This window comes from Aspergillus pseudotamarii (assembly GCF_009193445.1).
Source record: "Aspergillus pseudotamarii strain CBS 117625 unplaced genomic scaffold BDV38scaffold_3, whole genome shotgun sequence".
NCBI lineage: Eukaryota > Fungi > Ascomycota > Eurotiomycetes > Eurotiales > Aspergillaceae > Aspergillus > Aspergillus pseudotamarii.
Window position 1 is genome coordinate 348,065 of NW_022475017.1, and position 27,127 is coordinate 375,191.

Here is a 27,127-nt window from a genome sequence, read left to right on the forward strand (position 1 = left end):
GCTTTCCGCTTCCGGTATTCCTCGGTCAGACCAAGAACCAAGACATCCAATGTTCTGGTCTTTTTCTTAGTCAACGGCATCTGAGGACCTCCGAAACTCTCGAAAACATGTACGGAGTATGTTCCTGTCCCATTGCACTAGTCCCACAATGCACATGGCATCACAAACCCCCGGCACCACTACTACGATTAGCGACTGCCTCGGTGAATCATTTCCCAAGTCGACCTTGAAGGTCCAACACAGAAAGAAACCATCCAAAACCATCGTCTTGTGTGTCAGCCTGAGTCAGATCCGCTATTCTCCAATGTGACCAGCCCATGCAAGATCAGAGTAGGACCTAGCAAGGATTGCTCTAATGAGACTTGACCCACGTGAGATCGCACTGTCCCTGGCAGAAACGGTACTGGGTACTCCCGTATCGATAAATCCATAACCCGATGCTCAGCGACAGGTGGACCCATCACAGCCACATCAATGGTGATATAGTATTCCCCCGGTTGGTCCGGGCCGTCCTCCTACGTATCCCCGAGCTCGTCTGCTATTTTTGACATCTGGGAAGATTCCTCATCCACGTTGCCAGAGACATGAAACCGGCCTCGCTCGAGACAGGGTCAAGACCAGCCACGATTGGGCGACTGGCTGCATAAGGTACTTCCCGTGTACATCCGACACCACATGGGAGAAATCGGAAACACTCCATAAGCTGAACTCCGGCGAAAGAGTCCAGAGTCACTATCAGAATCCGGCGTCATCTTGTCAAGGACACTATCCCGACCGTGAAAGGAAAGCCTTGGCAACCCCTGTGGGATGAAACCGATTGTGCGATGCTCTGATATTATCAAGGGACTTTGGAACGTCCATCAACACCACGGTTATAGCACAAATTCCTTTCGGACACCCCCAGCGGGAAAATGTGGAGTCATCGATCGTCCCTCGGACGGCTTGCTTCGTAGATTCCTTGTCTATTCAGTGATTTTGGAGAACATGATTGCCGGCTTTATGACTTTGAACGGAGAAGGATTCCAACCTCGGAGGCACGCTCTCGCGACAAACAAGCGCGCGAATATCCGCCTTCTCAGGGTCAGCATCTGGAAGAGCCCGACTTTGTAGATTACCTGCGCAGTATGCGTACCAATTTCCGATGCGTTTGATAATGGCTCTCAAGGGCTAACAACCCTACGTTCTACTTATCTAATTTACCCAGTCCTGTACCACACGAACAACGGGTTATTACCCTTCAGATGCCAAGACCAAGTTGTCCAGTCAATATACGTCTCATTGAATCGGGAGATGCTGTATCACCATTGTTATCGATTATTTTCATTAATGCCGGAGGACTGTTGTGCAGGTGAACGCATCGCCAGCAAAGCATCTTCCTTAACCGTTCAATAACCACTGCTTCGGTCAAACATACACATCGTTGCGAAGTTATTCCCCGGGGACTTCCCGAAGTTTAGCCGATTTGACGTCATGGTCAAAAGGTCAAAGTTGTTCATCTTGGCACTTGGCATTTGCGGGGAGAGAACGATCTATTAGTCCTTACGATGGTAGAGATACAGTCTATCGGAATCAATTGTCAACGGATCGCTTCATCTCACGGTCAGATACATAGCCCAACAAGATGGCAACCACGGAGGGCACCGTTTCCAACAATCAGGAAGACCAACCGTCGTTTGAAATGGCAACGCAGGAGCCTCCCCAGATAATTCATCAGGCAGAGCGATGGAACCATCCCCGGTCCAACATACTCAAAACCTTGGCCACATACTGGAGCTTCCTGGTAATGGGCATGAATGACGCTGCGTATGGAGTGAGCGATCTCATAACTTCCCATATAATTCATAGCTGCTGACATGGATAGCCTTTGATACCTTACGTCAGTCTCCCGACATGCTACGTAGACGTTTTCGATCAATGCTAAGAACATGCAGCTTGAATCGTACTACGATTTATCTTACACGGTTGTGTCGCTTGTATTCTTCTCACCCCTTGGTGGCTATACACTGGCTGCTTGTTTAAACAATAGAATCCATGCCAAGCTTGGCCGTCGCGGCGTTGCATGGTTGGCTCCTGGGTGCCATCTCATTGCGTATATTGTCAACTGTCTGCACCCCCCATATCCGGTCCTAGTTGTGTCATTCATCTTTGCGGGTTTTGGCAATGGACTTGGCGATGCCGCGTGGAATGCATGGCTTGGGGATATGGCCAATGCAAATCAGCTCCTAGGGCTACTACACGGGTTTTATGGTGCTGGCGGAGTATTAAGCCCTTTAATAGCAACTTCCTTGATTACGAGAGCCCATCGAGAATGGTATTACTTCTATTATATCATGGTAGGCTGAAACCTAGCCAACTGCCAATCAATCGCTAAGGGTCATAGATTGGCTGCGCGGCGCTCGAATTTGCCTTCCTTCTCACAGTTTTCTGGGACTCTCCCGGCACACCTGCCGAGGACGCTCGCGCCGATGAAAGCAAAAGTGGTCTCCGTCAAGTTCTTTTCAAGAAGACGTATGCTCGGGTAACTTGGCTGTGTGCATTTTTCCTTCTTGGTTATGTAGGAATTGAAGTTGCACTCGGGGGATGGATCGTCACATTCATGATGCAAATCCGCAACGGAGAAGCATTTGCCAGCGGTATGACGGCTACCGGATTTTGGCTAGGATTAACCGTGGGCCGGGTGGTACTCGGCTTCGTGACGCCGCGAATTGGGGAGAAGGTCTCTATCGTCGTACGTCACATGTTTCACCGACAGTCACATCGCGGCTAACAACGTTGACAGGTATACTCCCTCCTCGCAATTGGACTGAGCTTAATTCTCTGGCTTGTGCCAAATTTCTATGCATCGGCGGTGGCAGTCTCCCTCCAAGGCTTCTTCCTTGGTCCCTTTTTCCCTGCTGTCGTGGTCGTAGCTACCAAGCTTCTTCCCAAGTCGCAGCATGTCAGCGCCATTGGATTTGCAGCTGCGTTTGGAGGAGGGGGTGCAGCTGTCCTACCCTTTGCGGTCGGCGCTATTGCACAGGCACGAGGAGTCGAGGTTCTCCAACCTTTCATCATTGGCTTGTCCGGTGGTATTCTCTTGCTGTGGTTAGGGCTGCCGCGGATGCCAAAGAAGGGAGAAGGCAGCCGTCTTACAGCTTGATCTTTGCGCTGTTTGGGACACTGATATCCGGTCACGGCTATTTCTGACGCAGCTAGAGTTAGTGTACATAGGCTGCTGTCCAACCGGGTACACAACCTAGGCAGTTAGATATCGTTTACATGTCTCACATATCGAGGAAGTTCCCACAAATCTCTCGATCTTCGTTATCAACTCAGTTTCATTGGCACATCTAAGCATTCACCCTCTAGTCTCGATGTTCATTCACTTCCGACCGCCATTACCCACATTTAGCTCGCGTAATGTGTGTTCGTAACGGTCCACCTCGCCTGACCGCAAGTGACCCGATTATAGGTCCAAGATGGCTATTCCGTCGATTGACAGTAGTTGGCATATCCAACACCTCATCTAAGTCAATCATTAACGCGAAGGTGACAACACCTGCAGGGAAGTCTTGTCTTGCTCTCGCAAAACATCATTGGCCATCGATATGCCCCATCCTAGGTGGCAAAAGTACGTGTAGCGCCACTCTTGCAAATAAAACTCTACTCCCTTCGGCATTTCGAGTCATATTCGGCAATCTTCCTGCTGCCACCCGCTTCAGTGACGTCTGTATGAACTTCATGGTGTAGGCCCTGCTTTCCGTTCCCATTGGTCGGGTTAATGTGGACACGGGGTAGCCTCTGTTGACTATGTTGACTACGGGAGGTATATTTGGGTAAAGGTTTGCCATAGGACTAAATTTTTGAGGATTGCACGGATCCGGGAAACCAGACTTAAATCATGTATATTCTCTATTATTTTCTAGGGGTTCTAGTGTTTTGATAGGGTTCCTTATTAACATGTAGTAGAGGATAGACATAGTAGCTATCCAAAATATATAACTTCCAGTCTGTTGCCGAGGACCGACCTACAAAAAGGAACTACAACCTCAAGGTACTTTCCCTATTTTACTATTTGCCTACTAGTATTTTTTCTTTAGTTTCTTAATTTCTTTATTTCTTTATTCATTTGTTTATTTTTTTTTCTTTTCCCATTGAGATAGACGACTGCAACGGTACACATTATAAAATTTAAAATACAAGAGCCAGATATTCGTGTACTTTCTCTGGGCTGAAATTGCCAAGGAAATGTTGCGGGAGTGCGTCCAAACCATTCAACGCCCCGTATGCAAGGATGTCCGTTTGTGCGATGAGCTACTGCATATATGACTATATATACATTCAGCTGATTCCCATCTTGACCAACTCTACATACGGGGCGAAGTTTGTTGTTCACGCTCGGTGACGATGAACGCGATTCGGCAGAGGAACATTTATGCCCTGTTTGAAGCGACCGAGACTTGGAATCCCACTCCGGGGCATCGGTCCCACATACTAGAGTTTTGTCCCGCATTCCAGGTTGCGAGGACAACGTGTGCAGTCATGTTTGAGTAGAAAACAAGGGAGGGCCAGGCTGACAGGCTCGATTTACCGGGTGAGCAAACAAGAAGTCATGGCCATGCACATAGCCGACGACCTGGTCCAAATGACGAGCTAAGAGTTCGTCAGGTCTTGAGCGCAAGAGTCCCCATGGACAATGCAAGCTGATCAAGCCAATCGAGGGATTTCACCTCGTTAGTGCTAGTAGTGCCCTCATCGGTCACGGATATTGGCCCTTCCGGAGCTGGTTGATACGTGACCCTGTTCCAGGGACTCTGAGTAGGACTGTTCTCATCGGAACCTAGCATCCGGGCTTTGCTAGCATTAAGCAGCACGAGAAGCTGGTCGAGGAGTGCTAACGCTGAGTCCATACCCCGCAACGACCTATGCGCAATGGTGTGCACAAACTGTTTCGGAATTGAACCGTCTAGAGGATTTCTCTTCTGCACCGTCTGACTGTTCATCTGAAGCTCCAACAGCGCAGCTAACCGCCGTTGCAAACCCCGCAAGAGGTCTCGGCTGCGACGAATCTCCGCGGCGAGGGACTCCCTTGACGACTCGGACACGTTCCCAGCAATCACATTGCGGGTGCGCACGAGGTACCCCGGACAGAGTAAGACTTCCTCGAACGCATTCTCGGTGATCTCACCCAGTCGGCTGCCCTTCCCGTCGCGTTCCTCCGCTAGTAATGCCTCCCGATTCATCGCCCGCCACTCCTCGCTTTCAAGAAAGCAGGGCTCCTGGCAAGTAAAGGCTTCTGCGACTAGAAACGCCCGGTATGTGGTGTACATGGTACGCCCGAAACCTGAGCGATGGGCATCCGGACCACGCAATCGGAACAACGCCCCGATTCCGCGCGAATGCACCAGCCATGAGTTCGATCCGACACCGTCCAGTACTTCGTATACGCCGAGTGCGATCGCTGCAGCCAGGGTGCCATCCGATTTGACGCGAGCGGGGTCGCGCAGGGACTGGGCTAGACACCGCAACGCCCGGTTATACATGTGTCGACTCGCCTGTAGCTGGTCATGGTCGTGATGTCGTCGCGCCAAGAACCAAGTGTTCAAACAACGAATACCCCAATTCACGGCGCTTGACTGCGCAGCGGAATGATGTCGGACAAAGTCGACCCAGGTGAGATCGACACGGGCAGAGAACGCGGCATACAAGTTCGGGAAGACAGCGTAGACGACATCGGAGAAGACCTCTTTAAGCTGTGTGTCCAGAGCGGTCGCCGTCAAGTTAGGTGCGAAGGATTGGTCAATTGTAGGCCGGCCGAGCACGAGTGCCTGCTGGTGGTGATACCCTTTCGGCGTCGGTTTAGATGGACGTGCGTCGTCGGATTCGGAAGGGCGGGTGGATTTAACCACAGCCGGGGCGGTTTTATGGTAGAATTGGAATCTCTTCTGGTAACCAGGGCAGGGTATTTTTCGCTTTTGGCAGCGTAGACATTCTGGTCGGGTTTGATCGCACTATTCTTTCATTAGGATGGGCATTTTCCGCTTCGATAGGATTTTCATTGTTCTTTTGATTTTGATTTTTTTTCTTGTAAAGTTCTTATTTTTATTCTTAATTTTTTTTTTTCTTGAGTGGAAACACGGCCGAGGCAGATTAACATTGGAGCACCCACTTTGACCCGCCGCTGGAGACAGGCGCGACAGCCAGTGCTGCGCGGTACGCCAACCATTCTTCGCTACTGCTTGTCAGGAGGGAGGCATGAAATGAATACGACGATACTGAGGACGCGAGACAGAGTGATAGGCTTGTTGAGGTGCACAAGCCCTCGCACCTTGAGAGAAACGGGGAACATCCGACGAGCCGCCCACCTCCATCCGATGACCCTCGTATATCGGAAGGTATTATCGCACGCCAAGAGACGCCGCCCCCGCCCAAATACAGAATCAGGAGAAGGATATGCATCTTATGCACGATTCCTGGAAGGAACACACTAAGATTTGTGAGAGAAGGGCGTTAGTCCGCCACTACGGAGGACTTGTGTGCCGGATTTTAGCCCTAATCAGGATCTAATCGATTGTGTACAAAGGGGGAAACAAAACGAGTCAGTGAGTAGGACAGACCGTTATCTAGCCGCGGCATACGTAGTATGGAATCCTATTCTATGTATCCCCAACAGACGTCTTATCAAACTCAAAATCAAGATGATGGCCTTGAAGATCAGAACGCAAGGGAGGTGACTTGCAAACTTGCGATCGCTTCCCCTCGTGTCTTCCCGATCTCCAGAGCGGTTTAAAACTCGGGTTCCAGACTCGACGAACCACGGAACGCCGAGCAGGAATGAAATTGCACAGAAATCATGGGCCCACTAGCGAAAGGCAAGGACCTGATTGGGTGTCAGGCTTCTCGTACTTTGGGATCTTGTGGGCAGCTGCAAAGGACCATCTTTCGCTCTCATAGCTTGTTCTAGACTGTTTAAGCTGCTGAAGTGCCGTGTGCTCAGTTCGTGCACACAAACAGGGTTTAGAGTCGCATTTGCCAACGCAGCAACGGCTCTTGCCCTTTTAAGGATGTGATGCATCGATCCATTTCGGGAGGTTGTGGAGCTACTAGCAAGGGTCAATAACTTCGCTATGCGTAAGATTCGTGCATTGAGAAAGACGCCCGCCCCCACCGCCACATGGAATCAGGAGAAACGGCTCAGTCCGATCCCTACAGATGCTCGGGACTCTTTTCCATGGCCTTTCGTGGACCACATGAGCCTGAAGAATTTCGACCACGGTGACGTGGCGTGATTGGAATTGCTGACAGCGGGTAGTGGAGGAGGTGCCGACCCCGGGAGGCAATTTTTCTCTCTTACTAACCCCTATTATGCTATAATACTTGACCGAATTTATATCAATAGACATAGAGTCTCTCATTTATGCTACCCAACTGGACGTGGCGAAACGGTTGCCTTTGTGTCTCCCTTTTCGATACAAAGAATGGGGATGCGGTTTTGCCCTAATCGAGGGGGTATTGAGAGACAGAGGGGGAAAGAAAAAAAAAAAAAAAAATAAGGACAAAACGCCTGAGCACAGAAAAATGGCAAAAGACCCGACCAGGGGATCCACTGGACCTTGAACCAACCAGTTAACCGATCACTTCGACGGTCACTAATGCCGACTAACAAGCGGCTAAAGCTGTTGGCCTCCCAAAGAAGCCACAAGACCTCCTCGATCGACGGTCGCGGCACATTGTTGGTGCATCCGTGCAAATGCGAACTAACGAGTGACGAGCGTAAATATTATGATGAAATGGATTGAATAGTGTCTGGAGCCGAATGGGGACTTCTGTACTTTGCTTCGCGAAACCTGGCCAGCTTTTTGAGACACCGCAAATCTTTCAACGGCGGTCCCGCTATGAGTATCCCGTCGACGAGTCCGATTTAAGAGTCGCTGCGATTGGGACCACAATTCCTCATTCTTTAGGACCTTTTCTTCCCCTTTCCTGCCGGCTTTCCCTGCTCTTTTCCCGTTTAATAATTTTTTTTTCTTTTTTTACCGCTATAAATTCTATTACTATTGTTCTTGTCATTAGCTATAGTTAGGGGGGGTATTAGGGTTTGTTTTTCCTTGCTTTTTTTACCATTTTTCTATTCCCCAGATTATTCTGGTTCTATCCCTACCATTTCACGAATCACCCACTTGTTCCCTTTCCCTGAAATTGTCCGCGTATTACTGCCGTTCCCCAATTCTTGAGCAAGAATGGCATCCCGTAGCGAAACAACACCACTGAAACGCCGCCGAGAGGAAACTCCACCGGAGAGCATACCACCACAAGAAGTTGAATCTCAACCTCAAGCAGAACCAGAACCTGAACCTGAACCTCAGGCTCAACCTCAATCGGAACCGGAACCGGAACCGCAACCAGAAATACCGCAGGGACATATTCAGGGCGTCATCGAACCCGATGTTGGTTTTTGTTCTCGTCTTATTACTGGAAGGAGGATCCCGCTAATTGGACTTACTAGACCTTTTCGGATGGCGACGGTGATTCCTTATATGCGGGATCGTAAGTGGCAGAGTTCTATCTCGCCCAAATCCACTGGCTGACAATTGTAGACTGGGAGATGCCAGTTATACCACCAGTATTACCTCAAGTGCTATGAACTATCAGTATGTAACCGGTTCGCAGTTCCGTTGGGATGTGGTTGCTAACTGTACAGATATGAGGTATTTCTTGGCTCAACCGGGATATTGCGGCGGTTACTAAGTGTATCTTATAGAATGGTCGCAGATATCATTCGTACCATGAGGGCGAATACATTCTGGTGAGTGTCTCATTGCCTGATTTGGGAGCCATACTAACTGAGATAGCCTAATGATGAACAAGAACAAGATCGTCTGGACTTGGTTGGTTGCGCCTAGTGGAACCACTGGTGAATATTAGAATGGCCGAACTAACAAGAACAGAGCCACCACATCTATCGGATGGTTCTGAAAGGAGAGCTGCACGCAGCCCCCATCAAAAACCCCGCTCGGGTCCTGGATATTGGTACCGGAACTGGAATCTGGGCTATCGATTTTGCAGAGTAAGTCCGACCGGACATGAGAGTCAGTAGCCAAGTACTGACGATATCAGTGAACATCCCGAATCCGAAGTGATTGGTAGGTATCTCGTTCTGTTTACAAAGAAACTCGGTATTGACTGGTCGGCTCAGGAAACGATCTCAGTCCTATTCAACCGTCTTGGTATGATCGATGCGTCCCCGGTCTGTTGGATGTCGCTAATTGATTAGGATCCCTCCCAACCTCCGCTTTGAGGTGGATGACTTCGAAGCACCCTGGTCTTACAGCCAGCCTTTTGACTACATTCATGGCCGTGAACTAGAAGGCTTCATCCGTGATCATAGCCGCCTGTTCGAACAGGCCCTGGAGAACCTGAAGCCCGGTGGTTGGATGGAAATTGCCTCGATCGAAGTCAACTGCTTCTCCGACGACGAAACACATCTCAAAGCAGAGTCTATGATGCACGGAGTCAAGCACATGCACCTGAGTGCTAAGATGTTTGGCAAGGATTTCGACACTGTGAAGAATTGGCGGTCGCACATGGAAAATGCCGGTTTCGTCAATGTTCGCGAGGACGTTTACAAGGTACATATATTTCTGCCCTAATCCATGCACTAAAGAAATGCTAACGGCAACAGCTCCCCCAAAGCCCCTGGCCTAAAGACCCCAAGCTCAAGGAGCTCGGTCGTTACCACCAAGTCAACATGATCGAAGCCATGCCGCCCTATTGTTACGCGCTGTTTACGCGGCAGCTTGGTTGGGAACGGGTCGAGATTGAGGCGTTGTTGGCAGGTATGCGGAAGGAATTGCGCGACACGTCCCTCCATCTGTACTCGCGACTGCATATCGTTTATGGGCAGAGAGCGCCGTGACCGCCTACCGATGATCGATAAATAATGAATTTGTATCTATGCATTGGGATTGTCAAGGATTTTTCTGAGCGAATTATTGCATGTGTGTCCTGCCTGCCGTGGAGCATAGGACGGTTTGGTTTTCTATATGAATTTTTATTTCTTTTATCTCTACTTGAAGCTGGACTGCTGTACGTCATAATTGTGAAGTTCATGGGAGACTCGAAAGCGAGTCGGTCATTACATCTTGTGAAAGCATGGGACAATTGCTCTCTGTCCCTTCTACATTGGTTTACTAGTATCGGTTTCATGGTGAGCTCATGAACCGCCTTGGCGATCTTCTACCAGGTCAACAGTCGGGATAAACTTTCATTGTTGGAAATCTACTCTCGGGGTTTAGGAGCTTCGTGTTCCCGACTAAAGCTATGGGATGCTTTCTTTGTGTGGCCCGACCCTGGCTGTTTGAAATACCCGAAGTACTCGATATAGAATTCAAAGTAGAAGGTTTAGCGGACATACAGAATCCACGCTATATCCCGTCTGTCAAGCATTGCCGACAGTTTCATTGTCAACCTGACGGTGATATATTTCCATCCCACTTTTCACGGCACGGCAACTTATGTAAACAATGGAATGTGCCCACTGTAGCCGATTATTTTCTTCCAGATGGAATTTAGCGTATCACTAGTTGTGCCCAAGGTCCCCGATGCTACTGTGTACATTGTTTCTCCTCTCGGCGACGTAGGTCTCAAAGGAACCCCTCTCTTCCTTGGCTGGCTGATATTGTAGAGCTACTGACACTAAGATGAAAGCATCTGAAACCCACTCCACATTTGATCCTCGTGGTGTCGTATCGGGCTTTGTGACTGGACACAGCGATGGGTGGCCTAACATCTTTATGGTGGTGTACTCGAGAGTGATGCAAATCCTGTGAGGTTTACAAGAAGTGAATATCGAGATAAGACGCGCCTGAGATTAGCGTCCAGGCTAAGGCCTCGGGACGGGGAACTTTACACGATCTCCATGCTTATAGTTAAATCCAGACTGTTGCATATTGGCCCGGATTGTATACTCCCGATCCCGTCTCTACGGACCGTTGGTTATACATACTACTATTTCGTACGACGCAACTTCTACAAATGAGAAGAGCATCACCTGTTGCCAATCATGGCTAGGACTGAGATCTAGCCCATCTTCCACTGGAAAAATTACATGTAACTGTAACCCTATAGCCTGGTCTTCAGGCGTCCCGACCGGATCGTGTCCCCCAAAATAGGCAACGGGTATGACGTAGCTACCCTATGATCACGTGATATAAGACGTCGATAATCATCGCCTCGCATTCTCACTAGGACATCGACTTTAAACATAGACGTCCTATAGAGCTCCGATTTCCAATTGTATCTGAAATGCCGACTCCAGCAAAACGAAGGCGGGCGAGTAAACCAAAAGTGCGAACGGGCTGTATCACCTGCAAGTTAGTGCTCCTGGCTATTGGAACCAAATCCTGCGCGGAGCTTCAAACAAGGGGGTAATCGGTGCTAAGACATCTGCGATTGCAGGATCCGGAAAGTGAAGTGTGATGAAGGCAAGCCCGCCTGCACTCGGTACGACTAACATAAGCAGAGACAGTGAGATTAGATGGGGCCGTTGGACTGACAATCCGTCTCAGGTGCATAAGTACAGGACGAAAATGCGACGGCTATGCTTCGCAGCTCGCGCCATTAAAGATCTCCCAGCCCCTCTTGACAGTCACGACTGCCAAGTCGAGTACGGAGTCACGCGCGCTGGAATTTTTCTTTCACAAGTCGTCCTCCCAGCTGTCTGGGTTCTTTGAAGGCTCGTTCTGGAAAGTCACTGTCCTCCAACTCAGTCTTGTGGAACCCGCCATTCGCCAAGCCATCGCTGCAATAGGCTCGCTGCATGAGCACAAAGGAGGTTGTAAATTGATCTCCTCGTTTAATACCGCAGGTGGCGATCCCCATCCGGCTATCCAGCTGTATACCCGGGCTCTTCGTTCGACGATAGAGAAAGACGCCGCCGATATAGGCGCGATTCCTATGGTCGTGGTGGCAAGCATTCTGTTCACGGCCTTTGAGTTTCTTCGGGGGAATGCATCCGCCGCAGCGTCGCATATATCGAACGGTATTAATCTCCTGTGGGCATGGCGCGAGAAGACCGGTAGTCGGCCGAAGGTGCCGTGGGGCCAGGGGTATTCCTCGTTCCAGTCGTACTTTGTGGAAACGGAATTGGCCCCGATTCTGAGTCTTTTCAATCTCAACAGTTCTGAGTTCCATCCCGGCACACGCCGGAAGGTCTTGCTGAACCCAGTTGATACCGGTCTGCTTATTCTCACGGACCGGTTTGAAAGCCTCCGCGAAGTTCGGGTAGCCATGGTGGACTTGGTCACTGCTACTGCGGGGGTATTCCAATTATTGGATCAGAATTTAAAGTTAGGAAAGCTACCAGATGCTGGATTGCTAACAATAATTAGCGGACTGCGGCAAACGCGCGACCGCTGGAAAACGAACTTTGATGATCTTGTTCGACGGCAGGGGCCAACGTGGAACAAGAACGACCAGGATGCGGCTGAAGTTCTTCGTCTAATGTGGTATTCGACCGTGATGGGAACGACCACATACCGCGTGGGTTCTGAATGCGCCTGGGACGAGCACCGAGAGGACTTCGAGGAGATTGTCCGCATCGGCGAGAAGATCGTGTCGGACCCCGCCCGCTACCCTGATGAGCTATCAAAGACACTCTGTCTCGATTTCGGTTTGTTATACCCCCTCCACGCTGTCGCATGGAAGTGCCGCTGGCCGCGCCTCCGTCGCAAAGGATTAGATCTGCTTCGGCGGATGCCGAGAAAAGAATGGTGGTATGAGGTTAGCCACTACTATGATGTATTCTCACGAATCATGGAATTCGAAGAAGCGTGTCTGGATCCGCACAAGGTTGCTACCACCGAGGACGCATCCATCATCCCCGAGCATGCCCGCGTGCATGATTTCTATACCGAACAGACACCCACGAAGGCCACCGGGTGCACCCTTCATAAATTGACGTTGTTGACAAAACCGAATGGTCTGGACGGAGGCTGGCATTTCACAACGGAAGACTTGTGGTTGCCAACGCCGCCGCACGACGGCGACACGGTTTCACCCTTCAACCTATTCTGTTGCAAAGACTGGGCGAAGGCTGAGCTGTCAAACACTCAGGCAGTGACCATGGTGACAAATGCTGTGCTGGGACCCGAAGAGTCACCGGGAACACGTTCTGATGACTCCTTCAACGGGAAACGCTCAACCCTTATGGCACCTATCCTGAAACCTGTCAACCTGAGTCTTCACCTATAAATTACCCTATAGAGACGCCTATGGTGTCCGGGAATTTTAGGTAGTCGAACGGGATGATATTTCGTTTGTCAAACCTACCTCCGCGACCGGGTGACTTTCCCACGATCAGTAGGACGATGTATGTACTAGGGGTAGGAAGTGGGCGTAATCATGCATCTTACTTATCCTGAATTGTGGCTCCCAGCATCAGAGTCTGGGTCCCTATGATGACAAAGCGTGACTATATGATTATAATCCGGATATATATTACAAGTCAAGGAGTGTTTCAACACACGAGGGTGATTAGTCGTGCAGACATCAACCAGCACCTGGGTTTGATCATTTCCCCTCAACCATATAACTGATATAAAAGATAAATACTGATTGGTGTATGTGGTTCGATGAGAAGATAGAAAGATAATTAAATTTATAATCACTAGAGACAACTTAGGTCTGAAAGAGTGATGTGATTCTTAATCCTGTCTTTGACAGCCATTTTCATCTCGCGATATCTCCAAATAGCCAATATGTTGCCTGTTATGCGATTGATGCCCCCGAGGGTGAATGAGCCTCAGGCGCTCAGGCTCCAGCAAAAGCCGCGGAGTATATAACCCCCCCTGCTTTCCCCTCGTTTCTTTTCCTCAGCCCTCACAAAACTCTCGAAAACAGGACAACGTGCCATTCGAGAAGCTGATCTTTGAGGCATCTATCAGAACCATGTCTCATCTGGTAATGAGGAACCGATAATTACCGACGACCATTCCAGTCCAGCGGTGGCAGTGGAGGGAGACCCCAGTTACCGAGGGATATGTTCGCTGGACTCACCATATGCAACTGGAGGAACTCCACTTTACCCACAGAGTCGAGAAAGACTTTGATGATTTGGTTGTGGGACCAGATAGTGACGCTTGATCTAAGATTCGCCCGGCGCTCACTCCTATGAAACCGTTCTATACTGGGGTCAGCTGCTTGGAACTTTGCATAGCAAAACTGAGAGATCTCAACCCCGACATGAATGCCATGTTCGGTCATGGGTACTATTTCTCATACGGTGGTACTAATACCGTGCGACATGCACAGCGTCAAGGAAATAGGCTCCATTCGTCTTTACTTATATCTACGCAAACCCGAATCGTGGATAGCCGATGGCAAGGTTTACTTTCAAGTCGCGATAATGTCTGTCAAGCAGCTAATCCTGACTTGAGTACAAAAAGCTGCTGTCCTGAGCTGAGGCGGTTAATCTCCAAGTGTGACAGCATCATTATCATGCTCCCCTTGTCATGTTACCCAGTTTGGTTGGATATTTAGCATTGGAATTGCGTGAATTATTATATATTCTACAACTTTGACATCCGAATCTTGATCACCTCCAGAGTGATCTAGCAATAATCTATACGTAATCATATACGTCTCTCCAAAGGTATTTACATATCAACATAGGAATCGCAGATACGCTATTGATCGATTTATGATGGAACTATATATCCGGGTCGGATTTACCTCGGCATGGTCCACTATACCACCCCCAGGCTAAAGTCTAACTTTGTTTTTAAGGATGACCAAGGATTATGGCATCCTCGTATCTGAGACCACATCGAATTTGAACGGGTTGACTAACAAAGCATGACACATAGTTACTTAAGGATGTTTTAAGCATAGATAAGTTTTACTAAGCTAATTGAACCGTCCCTTTGATTCTCCAGAGCCAATCGGGACTCGGACAAAACCTACTAAGATCCCGATTCCCCGGAATTATGAATAACGTCATTTATCCGAGATCTGTTCAATTTGGAAATCTATAAATACTCGACACTCTTCCTAACGGAAACCACACAGCAAGGACTCCTACTTCCCTTTTTTTTTTTTTTTTTTTTTTTTTTTTTTTTTTTTTTGTTTTTTTGTCGCAATTATACCCTCCACATCAAACCCCAATAAAGCCCAGATAAAACCACAATGTCCAAAGGCAGCGCAGCCCTCCTCGCCGCCCTGGCTAACCGGCGATCCTACTACGCTCTCCGCCGCGAATCACCCATCTCGGACAGCAAAATCCAGTCCATCCTCGGCTCAGTAATGCACAAAACCCCGTCCGCATTCAACTCCCAAACCACGCGCACAATCCTCCTCCTCAACCAAGAACATGAGAAACTCTGGAACATCACCAAGGACGTATTGTTGGCGCGCATCGGACCCGAGGCATTCAAGAAGACGGGACCGAAGCTGGATGGGTTTAAGGCGGCATATGGCACCGTATTGTTCTATGAAGATCAGCCCGTGATTGAGGATCTGAAGGCGAAGTTCCCCCTCTATGCGGAGAACTTCGAGCCTTGGTCTGAACATACGAGTGGGATGCATCAGTTGATGGCTTGGGTGGCGTTGGAGGAGGAAGGGTTCGGGGCTAATTTGCAGCATTATAACCCTATCATTGATGAGAAGGTTGCGGCGAATTGGAATGTGCCGGCTAGTTGGAAGTTGAGGGCGCAGTTGGTGTTTGGTGTTCCGGAGGGGGAGAGGCCGGCGGAGAAGGAGAAGAAGGAGCTGGGGGAGTTGATGAGGGTTTATGGGGCTAAGATTTGAGGTTGGTTAGAGACCGTCCGTTTGAGCAATGGTTAAGACTAGACACGATAGAAGCATAGCACAGCGAATAGAGGTTGTGAATTTGAATAGAAGGTTATTTGAACCCCATGACATTTCTCTACTATCATTTTTGCCCAAGATCGGGTTGTTGTCTTGTGACATGCCACTATGATCAGTTAATACCCTCAACTGAGGTGTGTGAGGGTCAATCCACTGATCAAGCGCCACCTCCACCAAGTGCGCCAATGGCTCCCAACGCTCCCGACGTCTTCGCGAAGCCTAAATCCGTGCTTCCATACACTGGACGCGGCAACCAGGCCGCTAGCTCTATTCAAAGGTTAAACATGAAAAGCCGGTACGGCCGCACCGGCGTTATAACAGTATCCGGATATGGAACGTTAACTCACCATCCGCTTTAGCCTCGCTACTCTCAGCCGTATCAGACCAAGCCCTCAAAACCCAGAGTGCAACCAGCGCATCCCTCATATCCTGGTTCATAGATGCCGTAATGACCAACTTCAATCCTTCGCCCTTCCCCCCCTCAAACGCCACCTCCTGCCCCCAAGTGTCAGTCCATCTATACCCACCCCCGGTCCACTTCATCTTCGCACTGAACAGAAGTGTCTCGGCATCGTCACAAAACAACGGCTTATCCGCCATAGTTTTCCCTGGACTCATAAGCGCCCTAAACTCCACCTTCTGAAACCGCGATTTATTCATCTCAAAGCGGATATTGCCCAAAGACCCCAGGGAGACGGAGGTAATATAATATGCGGGCACATCTTTCCGGTACTGCGCATGTGCCGGATGAGCGAGGTAGAATATGTGCTTCCTTTGTGGCTCGGGAGACTGGCTTTCGGGTTTTAATGGTGCAATGGTCTCTATTCTTTCGAACTTTACTGATGTGAACTTTTGGGGTAGAATTGAGATGTCTTGGGATATCTGGTAGAGGGGTGTTGAGGGGGCGGTTTCGGTGTGGATGGATTTGTTTGATAGGATGAAGGTGGTTGGAGGTAGGGTTTCTTGTTCGGGGAAGTTTGGTGTTGAGGAGTAGGGAGGAGGTGGGTCGAAAGTCGAGTCCATCTTCTTGGTTGTGATTAGAGGAAAATGAAGTAGTTGTCAATATATGGATGTGGAATATTCCGAGAATATTAATGCGTGGCTAACTTGAGTTCAAGCTGTAGTGGATTCTATTAACCATGAAATATGTAGCCCACATGGTGAGGATTAGGCATGGGAACATGACGTAGTCATATGGTGTGGCTGTGAGGCGATCTGCGAGGCCCCTAATGTGGAGAAAGCATGTATGGACGAGAAGTATTGATATCAAAGACATATTTGGTTCCTTCGTGGCGATGCACAACTGCCAAGACATGGTGTGTTGTTAGACTCTCGTGTTCGGGTTAGGGTCCGTATAGTTTGGTGTGGGCGAGTGTTCGCTGGTGTGAGGCAGCGCTTTTCGGTAGAGTCAGTTTGGATGGCGCCTCTTGAAGTATAGACTATGCCGTGGTGGTGGTTAGTGTGATCCCAAATGTAGGAATATTGAAGCTCTGCTGGTGATAGCTTCATGTTGAAGCAGGACTGTTCAGAAATCAAATTTAATCTACCGCGTTATGTACAACAAACAGTGCAACAAGTATCCCAGATTCAATACCAAGCATTCATATCATACAGATTCATCGCATAGCTGGGTGGTCATCGTGTAGGACCTGTCTAAAGGCGCTTCCGCCTTCGCCAACGGACTCAAAACCTTTGAAGGATGGAAGAAACTCATCCCCACCATTGTGATGAACATCAGCGTCGCGTCGAACACATACATGAATACCTCATGGCTAATTAGGTACCCATCGTTGCCTTGCGCATACTCGATCAACCGGAAGATCGACCGAATGAGGATCAGAACACTCGCGCCATATAGACCCAACATCACAGTTTCCCAGGTAGCCTCGCGCCAGCTGCGAGGAAAGAGGGAGGCTCCGGTAGATCTGGAAGTTGGATTCTTGCGAAGGCGATAATGGAAGATGGTCGCAACAATGATAAAGATGCTAAAGAATACGAGTTGCACGCATAAACCTGCGATTGTGACGTTTTCACCCGTGTTCATAGCGCTGACGGTGCCCATTGCCATGATTCCACCGCCTAAACTATAGTCAGCATTGAATTAAGCACGGTGGAAAATGTTGGGCTGTTCTCTACCTGCTCCTTGTGCCAGGAATGCGATCACATCGCCCATGACGAAGATTGTGGTCAGCCATTTGGTCGATACTGGACTGAGTTTCTCTGCATCAAGATATCCGATGAGGCGGCCCAGAGTCATATATATCGAAGCAGCGTAAAGAGGGGGCGCAAGAAGAATCAAAATAGTTCCCACGGAATAGATGGGTACGGATTCCTTATTAGAATGCGCGAGCGCGCGACAGATGTACCCTATTATCTGGACTGGTCTTTGTTAGTTTCGCGTTATTTGACTTTATTGTATAGTTGAACGTACATATTCCACCAGTCACAAAGACCAAAAAGTACCAGCATCTCGCGCGAACAGTTTGCCAGAGATGATGCGCGGTTGTTAGGGTGAATAGAACAATGAAAATTATTGCTGCGACAAGGGATGGCGTATAGCGGTACAGTTGAAAGTCGATTCCACCGTCGTCGTGGCCACTCATATTGACTGATATCGCAGATAATTGCTTCAAGGCGAAGGGCAAAAAAGATTTCTGCTAAATCAAGACTTCCATCTTTCTTTTTCATGGCCATTTTCTTGCTTTTAATGGGGCCTCGAATTCGAGTTCGTTATCGTTTCCACCTCTGGATCTATAATTATAGTCGGCGGATGTCTCCACTTGCTCCAGGGGTTCAATGGGACAAGATTGCCGCTATGAAGTGCCTAGAATAGCCAAGCCTGGTCACAACAACGGCCATCTACCGAGATGAAGTAAATAATCCGTGTGCTTACACTTATAGGAGTAACCAATAGTGTTAAGTGGTTCTGATTTGAAGGATTAAATATTGAAACATTGCCGTTTGCCAGATGGTTTGATATTAGAAGCCCTAACAACGTCCAAAAGAAACATCATGATGATCTAGGTTAACATGGGCAAGACCAGGCTATTGATCTATAGCCCTTTCCCGACCTCTCTTAAGTCTGAAAGCAAGTACTCTGTATTGTGAATGCAATCTATTTGATCTTGGGGTGCTCCACATTCTCTGTTTCAAGACCCACGCTTGCCGCCACTCAAGATAAGTTTTCAATGCAATGTGGACCCCTTCGTTCAAACCGGCCAATTATATCTAAAGCCCCGTATTCGAATCAATGTTCGTTTTCGCTATCGTATTACTTAAATACGCCGCACTTCAAGCAGATACTGCTCGCGATCCCCATATTTGGGCCTTACACACTTCTTATTTCGTATCGAAGGAATAACGAAGACTTCGTCGCCTTGCCACTACGTCCGACGGAATATGCCGCCCCGGAGATCTCACAAGAAGTCCCGCAACGGCTGTGACCAATGCAAAAAAAGGAGAGTAAAGGCAAGTATCAAGATCTCATAGCGCCATTACCTGGCTCTTTTATCTCTTCCTTATTAATGGTCTCCAGTGCGATGAAGCCGATCCATGTTTAAATTGTACTCGTCGCAATCTCTCGTGTAGCTATCAACCCCGAGTTGTTACACCACAACCTGAACCGAAGAAAAAACATGCTGAACAACTAATTGCATGTACCCCAGCTCCCGGTACTTCTCTTGCCGAGATATCCACACGGACAGATGCCGCCTTAAGTGTCTTCCAGCGTAATTTAACAGATACGGCATACTTCGTGCGAGAATGGAACGGTCAAGACCCCGAATTGATGCACCATTACTGCATATCCACATGTGCTACCTTATCAGATCAAGAAGATATTCTCCACGTGTGGAGAACTGAGATTCCGAAGATCGCTTATTCCTATGAGTTTCTCATGCATGGGATCTTATCGTTCTCCGCACTACATTTGTCATATGTCAAGCCCGAAAAACATAGTCATTACCTTAACAGCTCCACTTTCCATATGGCCCTTGGGCTTCAAACTTTCAGAACTATACTCCGGAAACCAACAGCGGAGAATTGCGTTGCCCTCTTCGCATTCTCAAGCGTTATCATGATCTGGATATGCGCGGTCCCCACCGACTCCAAGGATGCACAGCCTCTGAGCAGTGTGATTGAGATGTTTAATCTCTGCCGTGGCATAACATCTCTCCTGGAGTTCTTTCCATTGATTAGTAAGTCTTGTATTGGGCCAATACTTGCTCGGGACTGGAGAGAGAAAGGGTATGCGACCCCTGTGATCTCGTCATGATTTTTGTCTTTCCAACTGATCTGATTCATAGGGATACGCCTTCTCGCCTATTCCATGGCCTTGATGACCAGATCAATAGGCTCAGATATCGACTCACTGTTGAGGTACTTGCCGAAGAAGAAAAAACAGTCTTGGAGCATGCCATCAGCGAACTGAAGAAAACCTGCCAACGCATTGAACATGCACGCACCCCTTCTGCCCGCGGTATGGTTTATATTTGGCCGATTGTGGTCCGCGTCGGTTTTATTAGCTTGATTGAGCAGAGACATCCTTTTGCCCTTGTGTTGCTAGCTTGCTACTGCACACAGCTACATGTTTTCCGGGGTTTTTGGGTCATGGAAAAACGTGCAGAATCGCTCCTGTCGGAGGTCTTGGAAGTCATACCACCTGGGTACGCAGATCTTTTGGACTGGCCACGGCACTTTTGCATGCATGGTCCTGATTTGGAGGAATGGTGTGTCCTTCATCCAAGCACGGAAGAAATAGTTAGGTGAAGGTCTCTGATCTCTACTATGTTTGAATCTCGTGCACGTCGTAGAATCTCCATGTCCATGATTCCTCCTGTCTACACTTGCTAGCGTTTATTCCACCAATGAATCTAATGAACAGCAAGCTCTTCCTATTCATATACTACTATGCACTGTATTCTCGTCACCACGACTCCTTAGATGAGTGAACAAAAATAGATGCCTAACATACGGTCACGTGTTGAGATGTCCATAGACACACACTAAGCCAGAATTGGTAATCGAAGAGGGGGTTTCAACGCGCCCAATTTGGTTAGTGACATAGCAATCCATCCAACATTCATTCATTCCACAAAGTCCACTCTGAAGCATCGATCGCTGTGCCAAACCCTAATATGAGGATCTCCATCATCTCAGTGGCTATTACCGCATGTTGCCTGTTTTTAGTAGGATGTGGTACGAGACCTTTGCCGTGCTTCCTATAGAAAGCCTCCAACGTTCCATAACTGATGAACAACAGGCATCTTACTCTACAGCAACACGCGGGTCCCACCGGAAGCTATGGACCGGCATGCCTACTGCGCTGACTGCATTAACTATGCAAGTCGTGTGGATGACATGATCCGTCGTAGCAGTAATGTCCGGGGAAATAAGCAGTTCTTCAAATACGCTTCGGACGTATCGTGTCGGGGCCAACTGCTAACTAGCAAGCGGTGTCTACGGTATCGCCGGGCGTTCCTCGACGACCCGGATAAGTTCATGTTCGATATTGAAGTCCCATCTCAGGCTTGTATTGCTATCAAGGCTTGCTAGGAGGTCCCGTGCCTTCGCCGTTTCTTTCTTCCTCTTAGTCGCGCTTTTGGGTTGAGGCAGTGCTGGCCAATCGGCCCCTCCATTGAGCTTTGGAAATGGGTCTAGAAGAGATCATATGGTCCAAAGTCAAGATCGAGCCATGAGGTGACATTTCATAAGGGATCACTTGAATTAGAAATCAAAGCAGGTGGCACTGCCCGTTGCTACAGATTGGCTTGGATCCGGATTGCTTGTCACACGTCACACTGCGATCGGAAAAAACCACCGATATCGAAAGCGATTCAAACTACTACGGAACTGGTGTACATAACATTTCAATACAGGATGTACATATGATTCAGGATTGTGACTGCGAGGGTGCCTTCACTCTGCTTACTTCAACAGTCGAGGTACAAATCTTAGACTTTATTATCCTGCCAATGTATTGGTAAAAGGCGACGGGCCTTGGGGTTAATAACTTGATGTTTAATCTGGTTGCCATTGGTATATTTATTATGCGTCCGCCTATCTACTTCAAATTAAAACCAACGATATTTAGATTGAGACCATACGCGTAGTCTGATTAGCGCAATCAGTACGCCAAGGTAAGTTCTTGTTCCTTGCCATACCAGTTAGCTTGGTTTCTTCTGGCCAATGAGAGTATAAAGTGCTGACACCGTATCATGACAGCCTGTGCCAGCAGTCTCCTAACCCAAGTGTAAGAAGAAATAGTGAATGGAGATTGATGACTGCAGTATTGCCTTCCATACCATGTTATTTCTAGAGATTGGATTTCAAAAAGTACAGGGTACCCAATCATTGGTTAGGGTTTGATCTACATGGCAGCCAGCGTAAACCTCGTCGTACAATGGATAATACAATTAGTTGGTAGAATTAGGGTATGAAAACCAGTGTCTCTGAGAAAATTACGGAGGGCAGTATCGGAGAGACGTTTTAGCTGGGATGGGCTATGGCGTGATCTATGGACCACAATTACCGCAGATTCTGTAGAAATGAAGGACTGATCTTTATGGGCGAGACTCAGTCGCGAATGTGTTCTGGTCGTTTATATCCCTGACAATAGATCCTTGTATAAAAATTGATTGTGGTAGCCTAAGGCTACCGCCGGGCCACCAACACTCGGATTTCATTCCTATTGGCTGCTGCAGGCAGGTTCTGTTGGGGCTATGAGAGATTAATCTCTAGGTTACTGATAGGTAGAAAAGCCCTACGATGATGAACTGAGCTGAACTAGACTGATTAGACTATATTCCTCGCCGTAATAAGCACATAACAGGAAGGATCGGCGGTTGTTCGATGCATCTTTGACGTCAAACGCTCAACGGGCAAGGGTCTTAGGGCCCAACTACTAGGTAGCATCTCTGAGCCTCGTTCACAACGCACTCGGAATGTTGGCCGAGAACGTTCGATCCGGAAATTGCTTAGGGACAATAGAATCGAGCTCCATTCGCACAGGCCTGCTGGCAGAAACAGAAGGATCATTCGTCCTAGACATCATTCGATTTTAGAGACTGCTGCCACAGGATATGGAGAAAATACCGGAGAAAGAATGCCGCTTTTCAGCCTCACATTGCCATCGTACAGAGTACTACTCTGTACTCTGTATACTAGATTGTGTTTTATCAGAGCCTTAAACCCAGTCTTGGGCGGAAGTGGTTGCGGGCTACCTGCATGCGATGCAAGGGCACGATTGGCCCAGCCTCCGAGGAGACGTGTGAACTTCCCGTCTGTTGGAGACACCTGGGACCGTCCTGTTTATTTCGCATTATAACACTTCGTATGGCAAATTTTTCACTGGGATCTCTTTGTTCAACAATAGGCAACCGGAAATTAATAAAGAAAAAATATCGCCGGGGCTTAGCAAACCCCGCGTCAGCGCAGCCCTATTCGGTGATCGACCTAAATTGGATCGATACCACAAAGAAGCTTGGCCTAAGGATCCAAATCCTGTCCCAACACTAGTGAAAACGGAAGAAAACGGGAGCCTATCCAATACCTCCACTCTACTATATAAATTCAAGCTCAATCGACTCGTTGTACCCACAGCACAACACAACAAACATTCATAGTTTCAATCTCTAGTACTTAGTACAGTCAAGATGAAGCTCCTCCAACTATCACCAATTCTTCATTTCACTGCCCTCAGCTCGGCGTTGACTCTCCCGTTAAACCGTCGCTTCCCCTGCGAAGAGGAAGAGTCCCACAATGCTCCCCTCCTTGCAACTCTAGGCGGAAGTGTCTTCGACGTTGACGTAACTGTTGGCGCTGACAACCAGGCCTTTAAGCTGCTCGTCGACACAGGAAGCAGCGACACATATATTATGCAGGACGGCTTTACTTGTATCAACGCCACAGATAATCAGATCATCGCCCCAGAAGACTGCCTGTATGGCCCAGAAACATACCATATCTCGTCGAGCTATGAGCAAGTCCCCGACCAAAACTTTGGAATCGAATACGGTGCCGGTTTAGCCAGCGGTGTCATGGCCTACGAGACTATTACTATAGCGGATATTACCGTGCGTACAAAACTTGCATTCGCCGACCGCTCTAACCCAATGGGCGACGGGGTGAACAATGGGCTCCTCGGCCTGGGCTACCCCAGCTTGACCTCGGCTCATCCGGGCACTTTCACCCCCAATGACACCTACTTCTATAACCGGACTGTGTACAGCCCCGTCGTTAATTCCATGTACGAGCAGGGCTTGATAGAAGAGCCGTACTTCAGCATCGCACTGGCTCACACCTCACGCGACAGTGCTGAGGCGTTTGGCGGCTACCTCAGTCTGGGCGAGCTCCCCCCAGTGGAACTGACGAGTGAATTCAGCACCGTTCCTGTGGAAATTATGGACAACATCCCAATAAACTTTACCTCCAATAAGCGACAGATCTCCTACTGGGCTTTCACTACCCCAGCCGTAAAATACGGACCGGCGGAAGAAGAAGAGGATGCCCTCGTGGTCGACAACACCCCCTTCCAGCTCTTTATCGACACAGGAAACGAATTTTCTATTCTCCCTACTGCAGTTGTAGACCCGGTTAATGCACGATTCGACCCCCCTGCGGTTTACAACGAGGAGCTGAAGGCTTACACTGTTGACTGTGGCGCCAAGCCACCTGTGTTTGGCGTGGTTGTTGGAGACCAGACCTTCTACCATGCTCCAGAAGATCTTATCTACAATACTGGGAAGGGATATTGCGTCTCTACCTTGGTCCCCTCGGAGAAGAATGGAATCCCCGGCCTTGTGATCAATATTCTGGGAGTACCCTTCTTCAAGAATGTTGTTGCTGTGTTCGATTTTGGAGAAGATGAGATGCGGTTTGCTCGGGTCTCAAACGGATATTTCCTTTAATGAGATTGAGGGTATGTGTTGTTCAGGATCGGTAATGGTTATGATGCGCGAAAAGATCCATAATTTGGTTTTGTCGTGTTGTGATATATTTATGATAGTTAAATAGTAATATAATGTGTGGATGCAAAGAGACAGACACCAATCGGCAAATGCTGGCCCCCCATCTCTCCATGGAGTGTTCTCAACTCCACCGTCCACAAGAAACTCATTAAGACATAACCCCGGGCTGGGTAGTATTATTCCAGACTCATGTCACGGCTATGTATGTTTTCATGGGAAATCTGCATTGATTTCGATGACGATTTGGGTGCCTGTTCCGCCCCCACCAGAATGATCACGTAACAAGTTGGCACTGCCACCAAATCGCTTGAACTGCGTGTGTTTAATTGATTGACATTATCTCTCCAGGTCTACCACGAATAGCCAGGTTAGCTACTCAGATTCATGTCGATCTGAGTTCCTCCTGGATTATATGAATCGCGGAAGACATGGCAGAGGATCGAAAGCGTCACTGCTGGGAATGCCTTCGACGGTCCTTAGTATGTGACTTCACGCGACCGGAGTGTAAGCGATGTTCAGCGACTGGGGTGATCTGCCCGGGATATAATGATACGCAGCCTCTCAGGCTAAGGTGGCTCGCGCCCGGAAGAGTCAAATCTCGTAAACGGAAGCCCATGAACAAGGACACCAAAGAAATAACGAGGAAGCGGTCGGCTAGCCCTAATGATATAATTAGCCTTCCAACAGAGTTACAAACCGATCTACATGTGTTTGTCCAGGCGACAGAATATTGTCAGTGAGAGTGCTCGGGCAAGTGTCGCGTGAATCATACTGATTTGTTCGACAGATAATGCCTGCATCTACCCCGATTTACTGCACATCTCCAGACTTGGCCCAAACACTGCCATATATCCAATCACACCTCCAATCTTCCAGGTGGCCATTGCGACCCATCCTGATCATATCCGACTCGTGATCGTCTGCATGACCCTGAGTCACCGAATGAATCGCGCCAGACATGGACCCGAGTGCCATGCGCTGGCGCGGAATTTCTTTCACTATCGTGGCCAGCTCATTCGATCTCTAAGTGATGATATCAAAGTCGAACATAAATGTATGAGCGATCTCGTCATTGCAGGCATCCTGACACTTCTTCTTGTCGATGTACGTCGGTACACCCTAGTGGACGCAAGGATAGTACTGACCATGTCTGGGCACACAAGGCCCAACAAGGTGCCTCACCGCATTATCGGTGCCATCTCGATGGAGTACGAAAAATCATCATGTTGCGTGGAGGCATACGTTCGCTGGCACAATCGACCGGGATGGTGCCATTGCTTCTTTTCGTCGTGTTGTATGTAGTTGTGAAAAGTATTGTTCCTTTCAATGATCTCCCTGGGCTGACTATCACACAGCACCGCCGTCATGGGAGATACTTCCTCGCCTGTACCCGATTTAACCATGGCGACCTCGCATCTCGAAGAGCTTGATTTCATGATAAACCAATATAGTAGTCGACCATTCGCCTTCGCGGCATACCCTACCGCCTTATTTTCTGAGATCATCAAAATCAACTACCTCCGCGTCCGGGCCTCGAAGAGCGACCCCACACCAGCCTGCGTGTATACTAACAATGCATATGAAATTCTTAATCGAATCCATAGTTTCTCTGCAGAACAGTGGGCTGAGTCCATGTCGACATCCCATGCAGAATGGGTACTTCTAGGAAACATCCACCAGGCCGCCGTGGCTCTATACTGTATCCTTTCTCTGCAAAGCTTAGCTGTCCTGCCTCAAAGCTCTTTCCTACAACAGCATTGCCTCCACCACGCTCAGCATCTACATAGGCTTCTAAGTGACGCGTTGACTTTCTATCGGATTGAAAGATTCATCATCTGGGATCTAGTAGTGCTCGGCGTGGTGGGAGTAAAGGACGCAGGAATCCGGAAGTTTCTACGGGAGCAACTACCAGAGCTAAGTCACTCTACCGGGACGTATGCACCCCTTATGGCGGAGGGTCTTCTGGAGAGATTCTGGGCGTCGGGCGAGACACATTGGGATGCATGCTTCGATCAGCCTTATACTTTTGCCATGAATATGTCTGTGGATGTTAGTGGCTTGCGGTAGTCTATTTGCGCCAGCTGTGTCTTCTCAATCTTTGTTTTCTTTACAGGGTTTCCCCTTTCCGTCTTCTTTCCCTCGAGGCAGGTGAATGACATGAAGGCCAGTAACCTGCGTGGTAGTCTCTTCTCCCAGCACACACCACTGGCAACGCAGTTTACAGTAACGCTAATAGATGTTACACACCAATAAGGAGGCAATGGCAACAGTTTAGATACAGAATACTATACCTGACATTTCGAATGCAACTTCAGTTA

At 48.6% G+C, this 27,127-nt stretch overlaps 10 protein-coding genes across 10 annotated transcripts; 7 read left to right on the plus strand and 3 right to left on the minus strand.

Moving 5' to 3' along the window:
- Nucleotides 1-1,621: 1,621 nt before the first annotated feature.
- BDV38DRAFT_267506 (MFS transporter) lies at nucleotides 1,622-3,139 on the plus strand (the record flags this gene model as incomplete). The annotated part of the gene is made up of 4 exons (XM_032056608.1): nucleotides 1,622-1,810; nucleotides 1,932-2,333; nucleotides 2,381-2,728; nucleotides 2,780-3,139. The coding sequence occupies 4 exons, from the start codon at nucleotides 1,622-1,624 to the stop codon at nucleotides 3,137-3,139; spliced, it is 1,299 nt and encodes a 432-aa protein (XP_031918915.1).
- A 1,504-nt stretch (nucleotides 3,140-4,643) lies between these two features.
- On the minus strand, nucleotides 4,644-6,205 carry BDV38DRAFT_267507 (Zn(II)2Cys6 transcription factor; the record flags this gene model as incomplete). The annotated part of the gene is made up of 2 exons (XM_032056609.1): nucleotides 4,644-5,990; nucleotides 6,149-6,205. The coding sequence occupies 2 exons, from the start codon at nucleotides 6,203-6,205 to the stop codon at nucleotides 4,644-4,646; spliced, it is 1,404 nt and encodes a 467-aa protein (XP_031918916.1).
- Nucleotides 6,206-8,219: 2,014 nt separating this feature from the next.
- On the plus strand, nucleotides 8,220-9,895 carry BDV38DRAFT_267508 (class I SAM-dependent methyltransferase; the record flags this gene model as incomplete). The annotated part of the gene is made up of 9 exons (XM_032056610.1): nucleotides 8,220-8,426; nucleotides 8,577-8,630; nucleotides 8,741-8,785; nucleotides 8,832-8,867; nucleotides 8,928-9,046; nucleotides 9,097-9,122; nucleotides 9,176-9,206; nucleotides 9,254-9,608; nucleotides 9,662-9,895. The coding sequence occupies 9 exons, from the start codon at nucleotides 8,220-8,222 to the stop codon at nucleotides 9,893-9,895; spliced, it is 1,107 nt and encodes a 368-aa protein (XP_031918917.1).
- A 1,388-nt stretch (nucleotides 9,896-11,283) lies between these two features.
- On the plus strand, nucleotides 11,284-13,230 carry BDV38DRAFT_267509 (uncharacterized protein; the record flags this gene model as incomplete). The annotated part of the gene is made up of 4 exons (XM_032056611.1): nucleotides 11,284-11,351; nucleotides 11,547-12,236; nucleotides 12,369-12,649; nucleotides 12,809-13,230. 4 exons carry the CDS (start codon nucleotides 11,284-11,286, stop codon nucleotides 13,228-13,230), a joined length of 1,461 nt encoding a protein of 486 aa, XP_031918918.1.
- Nucleotides 13,231-15,073: 1,843 nt separating this feature from the next.
- Nucleotides 15,074-15,969, plus strand: BDV38DRAFT_94484 (nitroreductase family protein). Its single transcript, XM_032064164.1, has one exon. It carries the CDS (start codon nucleotides 15,163-15,165, stop codon nucleotides 15,781-15,783), a length of 621 nt encoding a protein of 206 aa, XP_031918919.1. The 5' UTR covers nucleotides 15,074-15,162; the 3' UTR covers nucleotides 15,784-15,969.
- On the minus strand, nucleotides 15,970-17,157 carry BDV38DRAFT_94483 (uncharacterized protein). The gene has a single exon (XM_032064163.1). It carries the CDS (start codon nucleotides 16,864-16,866, stop codon nucleotides 16,156-16,158), a length of 711 nt encoding a protein of 236 aa, XP_031918920.1. The 5' UTR covers nucleotides 16,867-17,157; the 3' UTR covers nucleotides 15,970-16,155.
- On the minus strand, nucleotides 17,158-18,446 carry BDV38DRAFT_293350 (RTA1 domain-containing protein; the record flags this gene model as incomplete). Its single annotated transcript, XM_032062216.1, has 3 exons — nucleotides 17,158-17,922; nucleotides 17,980-18,222; nucleotides 18,275-18,446. 3 exons carry the CDS (start codon nucleotides 18,444-18,446, stop codon nucleotides 17,450-17,452), a joined length of 888 nt encoding a protein of 295 aa, XP_031918921.1. The 3' UTR covers nucleotides 17,158-17,449.
- A 796-nt stretch (nucleotides 18,447-19,242) lies between these two features.
- On the plus strand, nucleotides 19,243-20,610 carry BDV38DRAFT_267511 (uncharacterized protein; the record flags this gene model as incomplete). The annotated part of the gene is made up of 3 exons (XM_032056612.1): nucleotides 19,243-19,315; nucleotides 19,509-20,088; nucleotides 20,148-20,610. 3 exons carry the CDS (start codon nucleotides 19,243-19,245, stop codon nucleotides 20,608-20,610), a joined length of 1,116 nt encoding a protein of 371 aa, XP_031918922.1.
- Nucleotides 20,611-23,216: 2,606 nt separating this feature from the next.
- On the plus strand, nucleotides 23,217-24,993 carry BDV38DRAFT_94555 (pepsin-like aspartic protease). Its single transcript, XM_032064165.1, has one exon. The coding sequence runs from the start codon at nucleotides 23,496-23,498 to the stop codon at nucleotides 24,747-24,749; it is 1,254 nt and encodes a 417-aa protein (XP_031918923.1). The 5' UTR covers nucleotides 23,217-23,495; the 3' UTR covers nucleotides 24,750-24,993.
- A 10-nt stretch (nucleotides 24,994-25,003) lies between these two features.
- Nucleotides 25,004-26,876, plus strand: BDV38DRAFT_293354 (Zn(II)2Cys6 transcription factor; the record flags this gene model as incomplete). The annotated part of the gene is made up of 4 exons (XM_032062217.1): nucleotides 25,004-25,541; nucleotides 25,597-25,913; nucleotides 25,973-26,103; nucleotides 26,165-26,876. The coding sequence occupies exons 1-4, from the start codon at nucleotides 25,238-25,240 to the stop codon at nucleotides 26,874-26,876; spliced, it is 1,464 nt and encodes a 487-aa protein (XP_031918924.1). The 5' UTR covers nucleotides 25,004-25,237.
- Between the last annotated feature and the right edge of the window lie 251 nt (nucleotides 26,877-27,127).

Bases quoted from the DNA above. Each gene is read 5' to 3' on its own strand.
- BDV38DRAFT_94484 (XM_032064164.1), top strand. From the start codon at position 15,163: ATGTCCAAAGGCAGCGCAGCCCTCCTCGCCGCCCTGGCTAACCGGCGA.
- BDV38DRAFT_94483 (XM_032064163.1), bottom strand. From the start codon at position 16,866: ATGGACTCGACTTTCGACCCACCTCCTCCCTACTCCTCAACACCAAAC.
- BDV38DRAFT_94555 (XM_032064165.1), top strand. From the start codon at position 23,496: ATGAAGCTCCTCCAACTATCACCAATTCTTCATTTCACTGCCCTCAGC.